General features: G+C 46.8%; 1 protein-coding gene and 1 pseudogene across 1 annotated transcript in view; both read right to left on the bottom strand.

The window, feature by feature from the left end:
* The window catches only part of LOC138580090 (zinc finger protein 25-like), a 167,161-nt gene that overhangs the window by 125,259 nt on the left and 19,999 nt on the right, over window positions 1-21,903 (bottom strand). The window contains exon 2 of the mRNA XM_069650365.1: window positions 214-340. Coding sequence (XP_069506466.1) covers window positions 214-340 — 127 coding nt within the window. The remainder of the gene's footprint in view (window positions 1-213; window positions 341-21,903) is intronic.
* LOC138581664 (5S ribosomal RNA) lies at window positions 1,149-1,267 on the bottom strand (annotated as a pseudogene).

Raw genomic sequence — 21,903 nt, 5'->3', positions numbered from 1 at the left:
ATGCCACTAACAAACCCATGGTGAGCAGACAAAGTTCAGCATTATCTCTTACTAACATGTTACCCTTGCTTACCAAGTGGTATCGGCTTGAGAAAAGACAGGAGATGAAGGTGGGCTATGACCACTTTGCCTTTACAATCAATCAGGTTTTACAGTAATAAATCACATACATGGAGAGCATCTTACAGTGTGCAACAAGAACAGCGTCTTTACCCAGTGATATCAGCGCCATGTGAATCTCCTTCATGACGTTCTTGTACAGTTCCTTCTGACACTCATGTAAAAGCTTCCACTCGCCTTCGGAGAAACAGGCAGCAACATCATGGAAGGTGACCGGAACCTGTGAAAAGTAGGACATTGCATGATAAACTTGATTCTTCTTAGCTTACATCTGGCAGCGTACATTTGTAGACTAAGAAGCACACTTCAAAATGTCTCTTTCCCTCACTCCCGCCGACAAGCTTTTCCTAATTTCTATTTAAAATTACATGAAATGTGACTCCTGTACAAAACCAGAGTTTACAGTCACCGAAGTATGTGTGGACAGAGGATTTTGCTGGGATTGGGAGGACTATGATGAGAGCAAACACACAAGTTCACGTACCTTGCCTCCAAACTGAACGTATAAGCGAGGAGACGGATAACCGATGCTCATGATCACACAAGTGAAAGGGCCAGGGTGCGTGAGGGAACGAGTACTGTACGACTGGCATGATCAGGAGGTACAGGGCCACAGGATCTGGGGGCGGCAATATGAATTCTGAAGCGAGGATGGTACTACGCTCCATAGCTGCTGAACAAAAGCCATTGGAAGAGGATAAGCACCTGGGCACGGAGGAAAGGCAGCAGGATCTCAACTCCATCCAAGTTGCAACAAATCGTTGGGGTGTTGGGGAGGGGGGGGGCAGATGGAATTCAGGGTACTACTTTAGAGAATGAGCTACGGTGTAGAGGGGTGAACCCATAGGCAAACATCCCTTACAGGGACCACCCTAGATTGACTTCCCTGAGGTGGAGGCCTGTGAAAGATCCAACAGAAATGTAAGGCGTTATTAACGTCAGGATAAGATTGGGATAAATGCCTATGGTGACTAGGGGTTCATCTAGAACTAAAAGCAATATTCTACTCTCAGAACATTTTTTTTCCAATCCTACAGCACCTGGTATTCCCAGGCGGTCTCCCATCCAGGTACTAACTAGGCCCAACACCGTTTAGGCTCCGAGATCAGACGAGATCGGGTGCATTCAGTGTGGTGTGGCCATCTCAGAACATATGATAACTACGGTCAGGATGGTTTAAAACAAAAGATGTATTCTAATGGCGGGATTGACCCCCCACAACCCCATCAGGTTCTTGATACACGTCAGAGATATAGCACCAAACGTGCTTCTTGGCTCACCAACACAATCACAGGTATGAAGCCTAGCAGCTTTATTGCTGAACTCTCCGTCACAAAGGAATAGCACCCAGCTTCTGCTAAGCGCAATTTGCCTTCCCAGGAATGAAGCACACAGCTTGCGATTATTGCCAGCCAATGCCTTCCAGCTCCAAGGATGTAGCACCCAGCCATCCCTAAAGGATATAGTGCTCTTCCTATTATGAAGCAGGACAATCTCTTAAGGAACCTGAAGGTACTTGCATTTATTCATGCATCATTTCTTGCGTACTTTGCATGTGCATGCATCATTCATCATGCCTACACGCTCCATGCACACTGCTCATGCAGCTTTACACAGTGTTGGACTCGTACTCCCAGTTCAGCAGGCTCTTCACACTCTTGGCATTCTTACGTTAACTTGGAGTTACACTCCCAGAAGTTGCTCATCTCTTAGGCATTCCCCCCACAACTACCTACCATGAGTTGCCCAACACCAGCCCAGTGAGGTTCACATGCACTTGGAGTCCCTCTGCCCTAAATATAAGGGATAACCACTTTTACTCCCTAAAAATAGGCAAATACTCCCAAAAAAGAAAAGTATAAAGTAAATATATTACCAACAGAAGCAGAAGGCTCCTGTCCCGCTGCTTTCACCCAAACATCTCCATGAATATAGTTGGATCAGTAGTACATGTAGTGTCCAGAGGAAGGAACTGATGTTTACTGCCTGATCCCAAGGGGTATCTTTTAATGTACCGTGAATAAGTAGGTGCAAATAAATATTTATTACAAATAAGATCTATTTTACAGTTAAAACACATTCTTACTTGTTTATGAAATAATCCCATTAGGAATGTGATAATTTATTATTCCCTAAATAATCATTTTATTAACAAAAATAAAGGGGTAAAATACTCCCACTTCAAAATCTTATCTGGAGCACTGGCGTCCCTACACCAACAAGGATTCTGGTTCCCACCATTTTACTTTATAGCAGGTGTTCTCCATCTCCACAAATAATATTATAATATTTATTTAATGCAGACCTAGCTTCAGGAAGCAGCGGAGCACTTTATATGTCATAGGGGGAAGGAAACAGTGAAGGAAGCAGAGATACAAGAAAGTGAGCAGCTAACAACACGGGACAGGCGGTCAGTTTGGCAGCAAGGGATCTACAAGCAACCAGGAGAAAACTGGGGGGTGGGAGGGGGAGAGAAGATCAACCAGTCTCATGTTAGGTGGGGAGTGGACTGTTTGTTTACATAGGTGTTCAGGATGAGCCATTGCTTCAAGAGGAGGGTCTTGAGCTCCTTCCTGAAATCTAGAAGCGAGGGTACGAGTCTGGTGTTGTGTGGGGAGGAGGTGCCAGCGTCTAGGGGTGTAGACAAACATGGCCTGCCTTCTGGTTCTCTCTGTCCTGCAGCGGTCATACTTGTGGTGGATGGCAGCCCTCTGGGGATGCAGAGTTTCTCAGCAAGGTAGCTTGGGAGCTTCAGGGGTACAGCCTGGTGTATAATGTGGCAGGATTTGAATAGAATACATGCTTGCAGAGCGACCCAGTGCATTTCAATGAGGGTTGGGGCAATGTGGTCTAATTTGCGATGCCCTTTATTGAGGTGTGCTGCAGCATCTAGGACACATCTTAAGGAAACTAGGGTAGTCGCTGGAAGGCCTTGCAGAAGGGCACTGCCCCCTCCAGGTGGAAGAGGACCAAGGCTTGGAAGATCTGAAATCTTTTTAGGAATGAAGAACTGGTACGAAACCATTTAGGACTACTTGCATTGTGCTGCTTGAATGAGAGGTGCCTGTCGATGTTGAACCCAAGGGACATGGCTGCAAAGTGGTGCAAGTGGTCAGCTGGTTTTTAAGACCTCAATGTTCACAGCGGAGAGCCAGATCTGGATGTCAGGGTGTTCTGTGTTGTTGGTCAGCAGTAGGAGTTGAGTTTCAGGTAAGCAGTGGACATTCAGGACTTTACCAATGTGAGGCGGGCTTTGAGCTTGTAGAAGTCTTTGATGAGGATATCTTGAGGTACAGCTACGTGTCATCTGCATATTGGTGAATGTGGATGTTGTGTGGAGCCAGGAGAACTCCGAGTGGCTCCATGTAAGGTTGAAGATCACGGGGAAAGAGGATGGATTCATGCAGGATTCCACAGATGATGGTTAAGACTCAGAGTAGATGATCGGAAGGAATCCATTTTGCAGAATTGTTTTATGGTTAGCAAGGCAGGGCTTGAACCGGCTGAGGACAATCCTGCAGATCCCCAGGCAGGTATGTAGAATATCTGAGTGTCTGGTGTTCTACGGGTCAAATGCTGCAGAGAGGTTGAGGAGAATAAGGAGGCAAGTATGGTCATCATCAAGGATGTTAAGGGCATGGTCAATAACCTTAATCGTAGCTGTTTGTCCTAATCTAGGTCTCAAGCAACATTGGTAGGACAGAAGGAGGCTTTTGGCTTCGATGTGTTGAAGTTAAGGTGCTACTTTCTCAAGGCTCTTACCTAGGCTGGGAAGATGGTTAATGGGGCCGTAGTTACTGTTCAATCAGGGTCCAGTGTCTATTTCGTGAGCAGCAGGAGGATTTGTCCAGTCTTGAGGGCCGAAGGGAAGTTGCCTTAGGTGATGGAACTGTTAATTGGACACTCCTCCTATACCTGAAAAAGGGTCTCAGGTACAGAGGCAGGGAGGATGTCATCCACGTACAATGTGGCCTTGAAGAATGCTAGGGTGGCAGCGAGGTCTTCCATGCTGCGTGTCTTGAGAGTTCTCCAGGCACTGGTGGTTTGCGAGATGGGAAGTGCAGTGTGCCGTCAGTTGTCACGTTGGTATCTATGTGCTAGCAGATCATGCTGATGAGTTCAGGGTGGGGGATTTTTCGATGGAGTGTAGTAAGGGTGGCTCAGGCAGAGGGTTGATAGATCCACTTGCACCAGGTCACAAACTGGTCTTGATGCCGTCACCAACTGGTCCTGATACCTCACTCACACGCTGGAGCCTACTTTCCATCAGCCTCCATCTTGCAAGCATATGCCACCTACCTCACACCTACCACTTATACTGGAATTTTCGCATTCCAATACTGTTTCTCCCCTTTTTTACAGACATGCAACTTTCAGGTCATGCAGTAATTTTACTAGAGCTCCTTGATGTGCCACTGCTCCATTGGTACCACTGACCCATACCACTGACCCAAGAATGCAGGTGGAAGCGGGACATGGGAAGGGTGGAAGCTTCCTATTTTTTGGTTGTCACGTTACTACTCTCTATTTTTTGTTGCAAGTATAAATGGCTGGTCCTAAGCTTATACGTAAAGCTGGTTGTGATTAAGGGTGGTCACTGCTCTGTTTTCTTGGGGCAATGGAATATTGATGGTATCAGTGACATAGGAATTCTGAGTATCACGGGAAACCCTGGACACACTGAAGCTTACCCCTCCCCCCGTCATCTGCTTCTACCCACAAAGTTTCACTGACATGGTTAGATATTACGCTCACCTGGTCTCTGCAGAGGCATTTGGGCACGGTTGCAGCCCGCCGTGAACTTGAATCATCCCCTTCAGGCCTTTCCCTCAGTATAAAAGCTGTGAGCAGTGGTACGTGGTGATACTGCTCCTGTGAATTATGGAAGATAAGCTTTCCGTCCAGCTACTTCTGGCAGGGGCGCGTCGAATGGGATCTAGTTCCTTCACTGATCCCTGATAAGGATTAGTCCAGTCCAGCTGCGAGTATGCTTCTCCTTATGATTGGTAAGTCTTTCTTGAGCTCTTGTGATGCTGTTCGTTCTGTTTAATGTCAATATATGTTGCTCCTATTTATGCCTGCAATAATGTCTCTCTTCTGTTTTCTTCTCTTAGATGGAAATGCGGCCTCGATGCAGCTGTGAGACGCGAGACGCGGCCGGATGGAAGATGGATGCTACCTGAATGTTCAACAGCAGGTAAGTGATGGTTTAAGGAAAAGCGCAAAGTATGGCGAAGCGCAACCCTAAACTGACTGTTTTTTCGATGTCTAACCTTGTCTTCTGGTTTTCCTTGCAGGCACTGCTGTCGACGATGGAGCGTGTCCTGCTGCGGTGCCAAGATGCAGATTTCAGCGTTCCAAAAAGTGTAAAGGTGAATACTTGGTTCGCTGAAGAGATGTACAGGTAAGAACAGCTTCCCCCAGTTGGTAAGTATGCTGGCAGGAAGCAGGATGTCCAGGAAGCAGGATCTTCAAAGGTAAGTCTGACCTTAGGCGACGGTGAGTGTTACGCTATTTGCAAGTGCAGAATAACGTGAAACATCTGTCTTGAGGATCGGGGCAGCTTATATAGCTGAGCTCGTGAGCACGCCCATTAGGGCTGGCTTACCAGCCACACACTGCCACTCCTAGAGAGTGAGCACTTGCAAGGCAATCCATTAGCAGCCACACCCAAGAATACACTTGGGGCTGCTTAATGGATGGAATGTTCAAGGTTAATGCATCTGAAGTGCTATGTCCATAATAAAAGCTTTTTGGTGTTAAATGGATGTTCTTGTTTACTTTTGTTCATGAGCCTGGCGCCAAAGACGCCAGGACAGTGTCCACCCAGGTCTCCTGTGCATGCGACCCCTGCATACCTGTGCCCCTGACTTCATGACTATGACATTAGATCAGTGGTACCAGTAAGGCAAGGGCATTGGCACAGCAAGGAGGAGTTGTGCTGAAATTATTCTCGGACACAAAAAGAAATGTTCCCTCGGACACTGGATGACTTCCTTCTAGTGGCACACAAGCGCTTCTTGGAGTATTTTCAGCCATGCCCATATTGGCTGACTTTATTCCGTCAACTAAATTGCACATCAGGACTGAGCCTTTTGCCTGACGCATAAGTTATGTGAGAAGTGAAATCTGCACTGCCTCTGAGCAGGGTTGCTATTTCACAAATCATAAAACACAATTGTTTATACTGAGCATACAAAGCTTTCTTTTGGAAAAAAAACACCCTTATCGTTGCACAGAAGTACTTTTGCAAGATGCTGCCGCGGATCTTTAGGACTCTGATCAATTTGTGAGCTCTCACAGAATCACCAATAAACAATACAAAAGAATTATACCCAACATATTTGAAAGAAGTGCTGCAAGTTGCACCTTCTATACTGATTTCTAAAGAATTTCAGTGGGGGTGTGGGGGGGGGGGAATTTCCCTTCCACACGCCGTTCGAAGATGATAGCTCACCAACTACTCATGCTCACAAAGTTGCTTAACTCATAGTCACAACATAATATGTGCATCAAAGAAAATCATTTCCGTAATGAGAGAAATAGTTTGGGGGGGGGACACTTCTCCTGAGTCCCAGGCTCATGGTCCCACTACTGCACATTTCTAGGTGCCCGAATGGAGCCCGATCAGCTTGCATCAACGTTGTTTGGGAGAATTCTCCTTCTAGGGCTAATTTCCCTCACCTAGTGAGTCCCCCAGCAGCTTTGCTGGATTTCTGGAGTTTATTTTTCCACCTAGTAAGAGTGTACATCCTTTTTTCACTCTTACATGTGTTTTGGCCTATGTGTTGTTACTCATTGTGTGATCTTGGGCACTGGAGCACACCACTCCAAGTGCCCCTGTTCTTGTATGGGTTACACAGCACCTTCAGTGTAGTAACCCAGGGTTGTCTTTTAGACTTCCCTTTGACTCCATTTCGCTGAGGCTGACTACTGTCCCCCAGAGAAAGGTAAAGTTGCCATTTACTTTAGATAGTCATTCTTAACACAGACCCAGTACACCCCATCTTACATGGAGTACTGGAAAGGGGTAATCTGTACCCCTTTTCTGTCTTTACCTCCCTGAGCATTGTTTCGCTCTTTTAACAATTAGACTTGGCTAGTGGCAGTGGTATCTACCCTAACTTTTCTTCCGCGATTATATTAGATAAACGTGGTACTGTTCTTGGATATTATATTAGCTTCGAACATAAACCCGCTTGACCAAATCGTCTTTCTTTTGGCTCCGGTTGGGTTTATTCGCCATTTCTTTTTGTTAAAGTCCTTCTTGTGTTTTACTTTGCGCGGCAAACTAGGTTCGCCTTCTTTGTTCACCGTCTTTTGGCGGGCTTCTGCTTTCTTGGCGCCTGGGTGTCTCGGTAGACTGAATGTGGGGAAGGGGTGTAGTCACCCCCTGCACAGGGTATCCTAGGAAAGCCAAGTCGCACTTTGCCATGATTGGCTGAGGTGGTTGTCCCGGCTGGACAACCCCCCTGCTGCGTGATTGACAGCCAGGCTGTGTGAATGGGGGTTTTGCGCATAAAAGGCATGTCTCTTGGGCTAGAAGTCAGAGTCGCCTCTGGAACTACAAGGAACCGAAGAAAAGCGGAAAGAACGACGGCTGCTGCAACTACCCCGTCCCGGGGAAGCCCTGCTATAGTCCTGAGCTATCTTCCCTTCAACGACTAAGAGGAGATCCAGTCCGGAGTCGTCTTCCCTTGAGCCTGGTGGGGATAACCAGCTCATCTTCTTCAGCCAGAGATCTCCGCCGTGGTCGAAATCGCTGCATACTCCTGTAGTGGTCCGGATAGCCACCTGCTGAGCCTCTCCTGTTTTTAAGGAGCACACCTTTTCGTTGTCGCTGCTGCCGGCTTCAGCTCTGTGTGGTGCAGACCCCCTTCAGATGTCCTTAACAACGAAGCTCCAGGAATCGTGGGTCTGCGGGAAACCAACGGGAACAACTGCCAGGGCACCAGCTGCACCATTGGAACAAGGTACTGTGTTCTACTCGAGGAAACTGGGTGAATCCCTTTTCTTCATCCTCAAGGCTCGTCCTTGTCTTCCCTCATTCTTATAACTTTTACTTCCGAACATTGACAATATCCAAGTACTTTTTGGCTACACTGAATAGTGAACTGTCTAACGGTGTGATCTTCGGCACAGGTCTCCGGCGTCACCTAAACCTGGCTCCGACCCTTTGACTTTTGAACTCCTGTCTCTGAGTGTTTCTTGATTCTGCCTGCCTAACCAAAATATTGATTGTGATTTTTGCCTCCAACTCCCTCTGGGTATCTCAGGTACTAATGTGTTTTTGCCACGGTAGCATTTCATGTCACGGATACGTGTTTATTTAGTAGACCGAACTGTCAAAAAGTGATCGCAACCGTATCCGCGGTATCGTGTTTTGTTCATAACACCGGTTCCTTCCAACACAGGGTACTTACCTTGAGATTTACTGTACAAAGTGAATTGGTTAGTTGTAGTATATTTAACGTGTGGTTTTGTTTAAAGTTTAATAGAGGTGTTGTGTTTATAACTGATGGTTTAAAAATAAATGTACTTATATTTTTTACCTGAAACCTTGAGTCAGTGTTTGCTTGAGTCACAGTAATTGTGGTCCCTTTGTGTAATCTCTGCTACTGCTCATATACTCTTGAGATAAGCCTGGCTGCTCTGCTACTGCTGCCACTATACCTTAGTAGTACAGGCTTGTACCAAAGGTAAAACTTGTATTGCCACCTGTGGTCTTAATCAGGTGTAGTGGTCCCTAAGGGCACTGCACGGGATTCTGCCTAACAAACATTAAATGATGGGTCTGACTGCATCATCTTACCAAGAACTGAATACAGGTACTGCAGACTCTGAATTGCTCAGTCCACTTGGACCCTAGAGACCGGTTAGGTCATGATAGCTCCAGTTTTCAACAAGATATCCTTGTTATGGTTGTACCTGAACTACCACTCCTAGAACTGTGCTCCAAAAACTACTTTCTCCTCTTATTTTATTTAAAACGTTATTGGCATCTCAATGTTACAACCTTAAACATTCCGACCCAATAGTCATAACAAAACAGTAATTTTCCCTATCCCCTCACCCATCCGCACCAACAAGTTGTGCACACTATTTGGGCATTAAAAAGGTACACAATACACCACGACAAAGGGGTCTGTACTGCACGGTCGACACATTACTCACAGTGCCCAGCTGAACCCAACATCCAGGCTGCTAGGCCGAAAGACCAGCCCCTCTGAGCACCCTGTTCGTCCATGACAGTCTATTCCCGCTCCTCGCCATCAATATTTGCTGATGATTCGATGTTATACAAGTACGCCTGGTATCCCCACCAAATGTTCTTAGGCCTGAATGTGGCTGGAGCCATGGCAATATAGTATTCTTGCCTTTCATTTAAATATGCAAGTTCTCTCAACCACATGCTTTGTAGGGGGCTCCTGTGATTTCCAGACCAGGAGCTTACATTTCTTAGCGATCAAGCATGTCAAGCTGGAATCCGAGGGGGCGTGGCCAGCAGGCGAGCAGAGAGCACATGATCCCTCGAGAGCTCCTGTGGCCACCGGCAATATCCTGCATATATGTCTCATTTTGTACAGCAGAACCAGGAAATGAATGCAGCATCCTGAATCCGAACATGTAGCGATCCATTGTAAGAAATATGTGGAGCTGAATCCACCTCCCGGCGAAGAAGTCAAGGGAAAACACTGTGACAGCATGGCGCGAACAATGCTCCACAAGATGGCCGATGCGGCATAGAGGCTCGGGGGAGAACTACTGTTACCCAGCAAACAGACCGTCTAAGAACCGTGAGTGATACCTGGAGACACTCCCAACAGTCCTCACAACTTCTGATTGAGGAACCCAATGGCTGGCCCATGAAAAAGACTGCAGTGTAGACTGTGACAGTAACGGCTGGGGGCCAACTGGGGGCACTGAGAAGTCATAGACGCGGGAGGTCACCGATGCCCCGGCAGAATTCATATGAGATTGTATTCTGTAACATCAAAGCGCAGGGGGAGATAACAGAGCAGTGTTGGGACTGTGTGGCTGAAAGGGAAACTACCCCTGCGAACAACATCATGCAGTGATCCTTCCCACTGAGCCCGAGCAGCCCTCCACATCTGGAACATACCGCCCATGTGACACAGTATGATGCATGCAGGAACCAGGCACTTGGTGCACTGATATAATCGGGACCGAGAACACCAACAGAGGAAACCCCCGGTATATGTACACCATCCGGACAGCAGGGTATGGTCTTTTTCCTGGAGCCACGGCGTGATTGAGAGATCCTATGGAATACCCATCCATGCACCTGGAACCCTCCCCACCTCCCCCAAGGAACGTAATAGGGGTGGAAACACCAAGTGTGCTAGAACACCAAATGGAATTTGACTAGCGGTGCGCTGCTAGCGAGGAACTTATATCAAATGGATAAAGGGTACCATTGAGCTCCACCACTTGTGCAGTGCTGGCTAAGACTCGATAGCCCGTGTGCCTCAGGAGAAATTGAGACTGTAAGGGACTCTACACTAGAAATCCCCCGCAATCTATACAACTTATCCCCTGAGGCCGGTGACCTGCGATACAAGATTCCTGGACAGGCACACCGAGGCATCTGGGTGATACAGGTGGAACAACACTGCGTGACCCAGTGATATTGGACACACCCAATTCTGTATCCACACTTATCGTGTCCTACGAGTGAGACGTAACCCCCACTCTGAGGGGCTACAACACCCCAACTGTAGATAGAGGGAAGATAAACACTGCATGAGTCATACTGCCTGGCATTCTGACAGACAACCCTCTGATAACAAACCTGACATACTACTCCAGGTTCCCTCTTTCAGCGACTGCTTGGATCTTTTCCCTGGCTATGTGAAACAGCGGTAATCCTGCCCCTCCTCGATACTACATGCAACGTGGTTAAAGATAAACCTAAAAAGGCCTCCAACCAGAGCAAGATGGAGCAATATGCGATGACTACTATACCGGCTCCCATTGATCAAACAAAGCCAGGGAACACGATGGGGATGGAAGATACCATCTCTTTAAAGGACGTGATGAACGCCATAGCCAACTCCCGTACCTCTATAGAAATGAAAATGGGCAGAATGCGCGGATGTGTCACTACTACGACACGACCTCCAGAAGCTGTCCTCTCACACCGGGGAAGCAGAACGCTGCATCTCTGAGGCAGAGGATGGACTTCATACTGTGGAACAACAGATTACAAGGGTGATGACACGTCTGAAAACAATGGAAGATCGGGTCAAAGAGGGAGAGGGCAGATAAAGGCGCAATAACGTGCGCATCCTGGGAATCCCTGAGAAGGCGGAAGGGCCGAATATGGAGCTCTTTCTCGAACACTGGCTAACCGGCATCTTCGCACCCAAGAAATTCTCACATTTTTTCTCCATGTAAAGAGCGCACCGTATGCCATCAGGATGACCTATCCTGGAAGCGCCACCACGCATGCTCATCGCCAAGTTATTAAATTACAGGGACACTGACGCACTACTCCAAATGGGCCGCGCAAAAGAATCAATTACCTATAATGGGTCCCGGATTGCTTTCTTCCGGTATTATACCAGAGAGGTGCAGCGCACTAGGTAATCCTTTGACCAATTTAAATGATGTTTACAATCCATGAATGTCACATATGGCCTACTGTTCCCAGCGCAATTAAAGATATACCATAAAGGCACTACAGTACACTTCATGGATCCCCAGGAGGCGTGGAAATGGGCCGAGCATTAGCGAAGAGATCACGGTTTGCAGTCTGGTTGCACGCTTTAGAGATCCTCCTGCGCACGTGCTTGCGGTCTAACGTCACATCCATGACGTTATTGAAGTCCCCACATAGGGACCCACTGGTCTGGTCAATGGTTTGTTAGCATAGGTGTTATGTCATCTAGTAGCTCTGTGGAGTGGCGGAGGGTATATATGGCTAACATTGCCAGAAATCTACCCACACACTGTGCCCTGCAGCAAATCTGACCCTGGGGTCTTGTTCGACTGCGGATAAGGTGAAGGGAAGCCATTTGTGGAGTAAGATCAGAACTACAGTAGAGCCCATGGAAAAATCTGAGTGTATTGCAGTACGGTAGTTTGTACGCCGGAAGAGGGTGCATGTAGTACCAGCCAGGCAATGTCGGGAGAGTGTCTGTTGAGAAATTGTGTAACCAGACCTTGTTTAATCCCTGAACCTAGGCCGTTTACATTCTAAACAAGCATACTCGAAAATGCACACACATATTTACGAAACGGGATAAAGCTGGCAAAATACTGGCTTGTCTGGAACACAGAGACAAAGGACACCGCCATGTCAGGGAGATTAGAACTGCGCAAACTGGGCTGGTACAATCTGATCACGAGATTGCCGATGCTTTTGCGGATTACTATGCCACGATGTACAAAAACCCGACCACAGCAATTAATAATAGTGTGCTGGATAACATTGCACTATATATACACAATGGGTGGTCCTGTCCTCTAAAGTTTAGGGTACTGCACGTATTTAGGGCAGCCTTGTATGGATCCGGGTGCCTGGTGAGTGACCCTGTGAAATTTGGGGTAAGTGTACGGCTCGGGCGCCGTCGCCGTAATCGTGGTAACAAGGCTGGAGTCCGCGATACGTATCGCAGACTCCAGCCTTGTTATCACGGATCCATACAAGGGTGCCCATTAGAACCATCATTTACACTGGACATCCCCAGAATTCTCTGGTGGAACACTGGACCCCCACCTACCTCTGGAGCCACAGGAGGCTCCACACTGCTCCACGGTACAGGGTACAGGGAGACCTGAATACACAAAGGCCCCAGATGAAGACTGAAACTTTCTATCAATCGAAACGTCAGTGTTTCTAGTGGCAGTTTGTTGCAAGACCACAATTTAGGAACACACAGAACTCTCTTTATTTTACTAACAGACGTCGGACCAGTCTCTCTCGGTCTCGGACCAGCCTTAGCTGGCCACCACTACTACTTCTGTACTACCTCAGTACAGAAAATGTCAATCATTTGAAAAAAAGTGTTGTATGCTAAGAAATTGAATTCTAATATAATGCTACTAGGAGGCTTTGTTTTGTTATGAAATAATAAGGTAAACACCTCCTGCCGACTCCTCCTAAAAAAAATACAAGGAGTTGGGACACACTGTGTATACCGATCTATGTAAGGTTGAATTTGGAAAATTTATATCTCCTCTTTTGCCCTAAAAACACAGTCCCAGAGCAGCATTTTGACTGAATTATGTAAATGTTAAATCCTGGCTCTTCACTGTGCATTTCCATGTCTTTACATGCTTATTCACTTCAATTTTTGAGTTTAATTGAATGCTTGTTTTCTCTATATAAAAAAATTGCAAAAAAAGCCACTTAAGAAATAAAAAAGGCTACTTTTACAAAAACCTAATAATTGTTTAAGGTTGTTTTCTCAACTCATGTTAGGGATCCACTGAGCCTGACATAAGAAACCTAGGAAGGTTAAAGAATTTACTGCCCTAAATATGTGCAGTACCCTAAACTTTAGAGGATAGGACCACCCATTGTGTATATATATTTTGAACCCCAGCCCACTATATCCTGTCCAATACCAGGGCTGTCCCTCCAGTTACAAGGATAACATTGCACTACTATGTCTATCTGCGACTCAGAAAACACAGCTGGACAAAGACATTAAAGAGGCTGAAATTGTGGCGGCCGTTTCCCAGCTACACTCCGGGAAAACGCCTGGTCCCAATGGCTTTCCCATTGAAACATGCAAGAAACTGGGGGCTACTCCTCTACTCAATATGTTCCTGCACTTTAAGGAACAGGGAATTATTCCCCCGATTTACGCAAGGCTAGCATCGTAGTTATCCCCAAAAAGGGGAAACCTCCAGAACTATGTAGCTTGTATAGGCAGTTTCAATGATTTATAGCGAGACAAAAATCCTGTGCAAAAGTACTCACAACCAGACTGCAAACAGTGATCTCTTAGCTGATCCACCCGGATCAATGCAGCTTCATGCCAGACAGATCAATACGTATGAATATTCGAAGACTGCACTTGATGCTGTAGAGAGCACTGATTCTCCAGGAACCCCTTGCAATACTAGCTATCGACTTTGAAAAGGCCTTTGATTCTGTGACACGGGAGAGCTTCTGGTAAATTATTCGTAGAATGGGTTTCGGTGAGACCTTTTTGGGCTCTGTCCAATTATTGTATGACTCTCCACTGGCCGAAGTCAAGGTCAACGGATAGCCCTCACGATCCTTTCCGCTGGGGAGGGGAACCCGTCAAGGATGCCCTCTGTCGCCATTGCTATTTGCAATTGTTATGGAACCGCTAGCCACACTACTCAGCCACACAGATTCGTGGGTGGGTTTCGATGGCCTGAAGGTTCAGAGGGTAAGGTGTCACTGTATGGCGACAACCTCCCAATATACCCAAGTGACCTAACCCGTTCCTGCCCAATGGTCACACAAATATTAAAGCAATATGGGGCTTATTAGTGAGCTATGAGTTAAATGGAACAAATCAATCCTCTTCCCGATTAAAGGAGCGGACCACACAATCCCCCTCAACTGCCCGTACCATGTAGAAAAGGAGCACTTGCGCTACTTGGGGATACAGAAAACTACCGACCACTCTGAATATTTAACTCACAACTTACATCCATTCACTGAACGATTTGCCACTGATGCCCGGAACTGGACGCATCTCCCACTGACCCTACTGGGCAGAGTGGCCCTTTTTAAAATGCTTGCACTCCCACGCTTTCTATAAATCCTACAAAATGCTCCTCTTCAAATCCCTGACCTAGAGTTCTGTAGGGTAGAAGAGGTTTCCTATGGGGAGGGGGACATCCACAAATTGCTTTGCAGACACTACAACGCTCTATCTGGGAGGGCGGGATAGGACTACCACATCTTCAGTCATACTATTGGGCGAGCCAGATGATGTTGTCAATGACATCATTCATGGTGACCGGGAACTCCCACACGTCCGAGCCGAGGTTAGAAGACTACAGGACATATCACCACTCATGAGCCTGTACCAAACCCTGGGTAGGTCTCCTCCCCGGACAATAGCAGTACCCATGATATGGAAGGAAGTCCACAAACACATAAGAAATGGACTCCGGTACAAACACTAAGGAAAAATGGTAGCTTGCCAGAGATAAACAAACTGCTGGTTTGGCCGGAATGGGTGGCGGCTGGGATTGTGACGACTGGTGATATAATTATAGGAGGGGGTGGGGACTAACCCCTTTTGAAGAACTGAAGGATAGATTTGATCTCCCTGGCACCGAGCACTGCCACTATCTTCAATTTACCCATGCACTAATGCCAAACTGTACACCACTTGAGTGAAACATTCTCCTGGAACGCAAACCCACCAAGGTTATCTCCACTATGTATAACGTTATAACTGCCTTTGCGACATCAGAGTTGTCCAACCTTAAAACGAAATGGGAAGTAGATGTGGGGGCTATAGAACCAGAGGATTGTATAATGGTACTGATGCGTGCACGCGAGATTGCAATCTCCTCTAGACTCGCTTGATACAACTCAAAGTTTTACACAGAGTGTACTATCCCAGAGCTGCACTCTATCACTGGAATGGAGCTGATGCGCTGTCATCGGGGGTAGGGGGGTACATTTATGCATATCTTATGGTGGTGTCCTCACATTCAGTGCTACTGGAAGCAATGCTGTGATAAATTAACAGAAGTGCTGGGACGAGAGGCCCGATGGACCCCAAGATGTTGCATTTAGGGATTGGGGAGGAGGGGACTACCTCGCGCTATAAAAGGCTTTTCCTATCCACAACAACAGGGCTGATTAAACGCAATATTGCTAAGCTGTGGGGATCGCTGTGTCCCCTCCTTATGCACAGTGGGTAGCTGATGTGAACATGTGCATGGTTATGGAACAACGTATATACTGGGCAAGAGGGAGCCCTGGAAAGGCAAGGAAGATTTGGCACAAATGGGAAATAGAACGTTAAGATCTATACCAGCCTTGATACTTTGAACAGTGGGACGTGCGGTGGATGATCGTTGGAATTGAGGACCAAATGTGGATACTATGAAATGTGATGATGCAGTGAATGGTTGTTGTGTGATGACTACAAATCAATAAAATGTTATATTAAAACAGCATGCCGAGCTGAATAACATCCGAAAATGGCAGCCATGCGTGTCGGAAAAGCAGCAGACATACAGATATAAGCTAATGCCACAACCGGGTTATTACCTAGCTTGGTGGCGAAGTAAGGAAGTGTGACAAACTTTCACTCTGGAAACATATCTCCCATTGCAACAATGCTCTCCCATGTGAAGAGTTCTTCAATAAAGGGACGGAAATTATGGCCATGCTATGTAATGAACAGACCCCTCTTCAACAAAAGAAAACTAGGAAGTTTATTAACCCGTGGTTTTTTCACCAGATCTGGCTGAACAAAGGGGGCAGTTGAGATTCCTAGAAAATAAATCTCCAGTTACTCAATCCTGGTTGTGCGTCGGCAGCGCCAGAATCATCACACGTACAGGCGGATGCTTTTAATAACTGTTTTATAAACAAAATAAAACTAATACAGGGTAAGATTATGGAAATTAAACCATTAGGTCCTCTTGAGACTCCAGAGGTAATGGAAGACACTAATTTAAAATCTCTAGTTCAGGAGAGGGATATAGGGGCTGGTCAGAAGTTATTTACGTTCACCGAGACTCCAGAGGTAATGGAAGACACTAATTTAAAATCTCTAGTTCAGGAGAGGGATATAGGGGCTGGTCAGAAGTTATTTACGTTCACCGAGGTATCAGAGGAAAGAGTATGTTGCCTACTTGCTGTGTTAAAAGCAACAAATGACGCATTCTTTGTTATTCCTTCTTCACTAGCTAAGCGAATAGCCTGAGATATCACCCCTTTTTTTACTAAATTTGTTATAAATCTCTCACATCAGGGGTAGTACCAGCGATTCTGAAGAAATCTGTGGTTATGCCGTTGCTGAAGAAGAACAACTTAGATCCTAAAAACTTTCAAAACAACAGACCAGTAGCAGGACTGTCATGGCCAGCTAAAATCCTGGAAAAAATTGTGACGATCCAGCTGCAGGGACATGTGGATCAAGAGATCCTGTTGGATCCATTGCAATCTGGCTTCCGACCAGGTTTTGAGACAGAGACGGCACTATTGACAGTATGGGACGACTTGCTGGAGACGGCGGACCATGGGGGCTTGTCCCTGCTGGATCTGTCTGTCGCTTTTGATACGATGGACCATGGGATGTTACTTAAACCCTTGAGAGAAGTAGGTGGAGTGTGGGGGAAGTAGCCCTTCGATGGTTTGAATCATTTCTCTCAAAAAGATAACAAAAAGTTTGACTTGGAGATTTCCTGTCAGACTCTGTACTATTAAATCTTGGAGTTCCACAGGGATCTTCTCTCTCCCCGCTGCTTTTCAATTTATATGTCAAACTACTCATGGACATCCCGAGGAAGCATGGCATACACTCCCACTCGTATGCAGATGATACCCAGGTGTTCATGAGGATACATAACCTAGTGGAGACATATGAAAAAGTGGAAATTCAGACTTGGATGTGTGCCAATCAGTCATTGCCGAATGCCAGCAAAACGGAAGTGGCTTTATTGGCCTCAAAATACCACCTTCAGCAAAAACAATTACACCCCCCCATGCCTCCTGGGGACCCAGCTGGAGTTCTCCAAGTAAATTAAGAATTTGGGCTGTATCTGGGAGGATAACATGGAAAGTGAAGCTCAAGTTGGTGCGAAGGTACAGCTTACATAATGAACTGGATTAAGGTATGTCTCTAATTGCAAATAATACATCTGCATCCAATCACAATTTAATTTGTCCAGTGCGCGTTATAAATAGACAAAATCAAATCACTCCGGGTCCTAGTGTTTATACTCCGGTCCCGAATGTGCAGAATGTATTGAAAACCCCATGGCAACACATGCCTATTATATTGTGTAACGACCCCCAAGTGTTTAAATAACCTTGCCAGGCGCTGACCGTGGTCTTGACTGGGTGAAACGTACAGTCATCTGTATACTTTGTCCCAAAGATCACATAGCAAAGATCTGTCTCCACAAGCCGGTAGGAGAGGCACATGCAGTGAACTGGGCTTGGGCGGCAAGATAGCATAGCTCAAGGTCCATGGTTGCCAGACCTCCCTGCACATATAGTTTGACAACTCCGTTCCATGCCATCCTAACCGCTACTGTTCCCCACAAGAATTCAGTAGCGATCGACCACATGTTTTGCAAGAAAGCCCTGCCTGGCCAAGAGGGGCACGTTAGCGACGTAATACAGTAGCTTGGGTTATACTAACATTTTCAATAATGATTGTCGCCATATAGAGAAATCAGAAGCCTACACCAAAATTGAAGTCTGCCATTGAGGCAGGAGAAGTGAGCCACCAGATTATCAGCAACAAATGGTCTTGGTGACCGCGAAACCCATATCCCCAAAAATGTGGTGCTATTTGGGGCTAACATAAACCCCATTAGGTTCGCAGGTGGCCTTGTCCGGTCCGTCAGTGAGGACAACTCTGACTTTGTCCAGTTGATTTGGTACCCCGAATAGATTGAGACATTCTGGATTTCATCCAGTACGGGACATAGATTCTTTTCACGGTCACGGATATATAAGAGTGAGTCACCCGCATACAGAGATATCCTATCAGAATTGCCAAAAATGTGCAGGCTGCTGTGACCAAGCTTTGAATTTACAATTGCCGCCAGCGGTTAAATGCACAGAGCAAACAGAAGCTGGGACAGAGGGCATCCCTGTCTTGTGACCATTTCAAGTCTTATACTGTCTGATAAGCTTGCGTTTGCTCGCACTCGTTTGCACGGCAAACAGTAAATTAATTTAACACAATTAAGTAAGCGCCCAGGACCAAGAATAAAGAGTTCCAGGAAACTGAATCAAAGGCCTTTCCGGCATCTAGTGTCGCTGCAATGGCGTTTAACTCGTGGGTCGATCGGTGATAGGATTCCGAATGAGCTCTGAAGATCTAGAGCTGTAGGCCTTGCCAGGATGAAGCCATATTGCTCCGTATGCACTAAAAGCTGCATCACTGGCAAGAGCCTATTCACCAGCACAATTATTTTGGCGTCTGTATTAATTAAGGAAAGAGGGAAGGTAAGATCCCATATTATCTCCCAGTTTGTTTGGTTTGAGAAGAACCACTAGAACTGACTTGCGCATGGTAGGAGGCAGCACGCCATGTTCCATGGATTCCTCCGAGGGCCATAGGAGGAGCGGCCCCTTGTAGAATTCCGCCCCTATCCCATCTGTACCCAGGGCTTTATCTGATGGGAGACTTGTGATTGCCAGGACAATGTCTGTTACCTGAATTGGCACATACAGTGGTTCCGCATCCACATCGGACATGGTCTGCAGTGGCCCTCCTGAAAGGTAAGCCCTCATAGCTGCTAATGTGTCATGATGCCTACCCCAGGGCACCCGGACCAGGCCCATCAGTCCCGGGAGCAGGCATCCAGATGCTTAGAAAAAGCCCAGCAGCCCCGGTTAGGGGCTATCTGGGTACAGTCCTGGCGCTGTAGGCACCAGGCTCATAGAAGGGGTCAGTCCTGGCACCATAGGTGCCAGGCTCATATGCTTACACTTACCTCATGCAGACCATGCTGCTAAGAATCCAAGCCAACGTGAAGCATGAAGGGAACTACTTTACTTCAGGGACTATTTTCTTACTCGGGTGTGGTCTTGGGGGAACTTCTTACCTGGGACTACTTTGAAGGCTATTTAAACCACGCCCGAAGAGCAGCACACGCTTTGCGTTATTCTGAATCCAGCAGCGTAACGCTCACCGTGCCTGCAAGTCAGCATCCAGCCTTCTGCCACGCCCGCCTTGAGTCTGGAGCTCCTAGAAAGAAGGAGGAAAGATTAGAACAAGAACATTACTTCTATTTCTCACCTGATTCCGGATCCATCATGCCTTCAAACAAGGAAAGAGACGTTAATTCTATATGCGTCGCATCGCCCGCTGTAGCGCCGCGCTATTCTCACCAGGCTTCGCAGCACCTCCACGATCCGCCGCAGTTTCCATCACATCTTCGCCGAACTCCGGCACCTAAGGGGGACAAAAGAACAGCAAGGTGAGCCGAGAGAATAAACAAAGGCAATCTCTGTTACCACCATAGACTTACCTGATTTTACCGCTGGAGGCATTTTTCATCTCCACGGTCCGGCGCAGTCTCCATCTCATCTTCGCCGAACTCTGGCACCTAAGGGGAACAAAAGAACAGCAAGGTGAGCCGAGAGAATAAACAAAGGCAATCTCTGTTACCACCATAGACTTACCTGATGTTACCACCAGAGGCATTATTCATCAAGACGTCATAATTTCTCATGCCGCACCTGTAAAAGGAAGGAAAGCAACAGATTAAACACAGGTATCATTTACCGGACAGTGTTGGGTAATACAGACTCTTACCTGAACGCTACCAGCTGCCACGAGGCAATCTTCTCTTGGGTCAAGCTGCAAGATAAAAGGAATCGGACAAGAGTGAATATCAGACATTTTTGAACTCTTACGAACTATATACTTACGGTTCCTCGCCAGGGACCACAGAGTCAATATTGGTCTGGAACTCTCCCAACTCTTTCGGACCAGTAAAGTAACTGGTTATCTACGCGCCCCTGCATTCCACGCAGGATGGAGAGCTCATCTTTTATAAACATAAGGTGAGACTATGAAAGGAGATATCGGAGGTGATTAGTGGGAAGAACAGTGGGGTGTTATCACTCAAATCCACGGGTGGCTAATTCCCTTTCTCCACTTTCAGGAAAACACTTCTATGGATCAAGCAGACGAAATTAGGCGGGCCAGTCCAATCTGTCATCTCTACACTATGCGTCATGTTGGTGGAGACCGCAGATGTTCCGATCAACGCCCCTGTGGGAGCCAAGTGAGCGTAACAGAACGCGAAGCCTCCCTACAAATTCCCACCCGGGCGTTATGGAGACCTCTGAAACTGACCAACTGGCCCAATTATTAGGGGAATTTAGGGCTGAAGTACATTCCGCCCACCAAGAAACTAATGCCCTCAGGAGAGAACTGATTGTATCAAAGGAGCGCACTGATGACCTTGCTAGACAACTACTGCAAAGCCAGGCTGGGCAAACAGCCCTACCTGGACTCGGGGGGAAACCCAACTCCTGTTTCATCAAGCAACCCTGTGCATGTAATTCTACCAGGAACTATTCCTTTAGCTCCACCCGAACGCTTTGCTGGTGACCCCAAAAGGTTCACCGTGTTTATGAACCAATGCCGCCTGCACTTTTTATGCAGACCTGGAGCCTTTCCAAAACGACCAAGCCAAAGTAGCCTTTGTACTATCATACCTCATTGGCAGCGCAGCTGATTGGTCAATTGCACTAGTCAACCAGGATGACCCTTTTCTTCGGGATTTTCAGGGTTTTCAAATGAGCATGGAAAGACTATTCGCCAGACATTCACAGGGACAGGCCCTGGATAACGAACTCTTGTCCCTGCGACAGGGTAACCAGGATCTGCTAACCTATATCACTACCTTCAATAGGTTGGTGGTGGAAACCGGATGGCCCGAGGTAAAACTAATTACATTATTCCATCGTGGGCTGCGAGGAGAACTCAAAGATGTTTTGGCTCAAGTTGTGAACCCGGCTCAGGATTGCGCTGAATATATAGACTTAGTGGTCCAGATAGATCACCGACTTCAGAATAGAAAGGCTGATCGAGCTAGGTTCAAGAATCAAGTGTT

Source organism: Ambystoma mexicanum, chromosome 3p, assembly GCF_040938575.1.
Source record: "Ambystoma mexicanum isolate Mex_15411 chromosome 3p, UKY_AmexF1_1, whole genome shotgun sequence".
Lineage (NCBI taxonomy): Eukaryota > Metazoa > Chordata > Amphibia > Caudata > Ambystomatidae > Ambystoma > Ambystoma mexicanum.
This window is presented reverse-complemented; position numbering and strand designations above follow the sequence as displayed.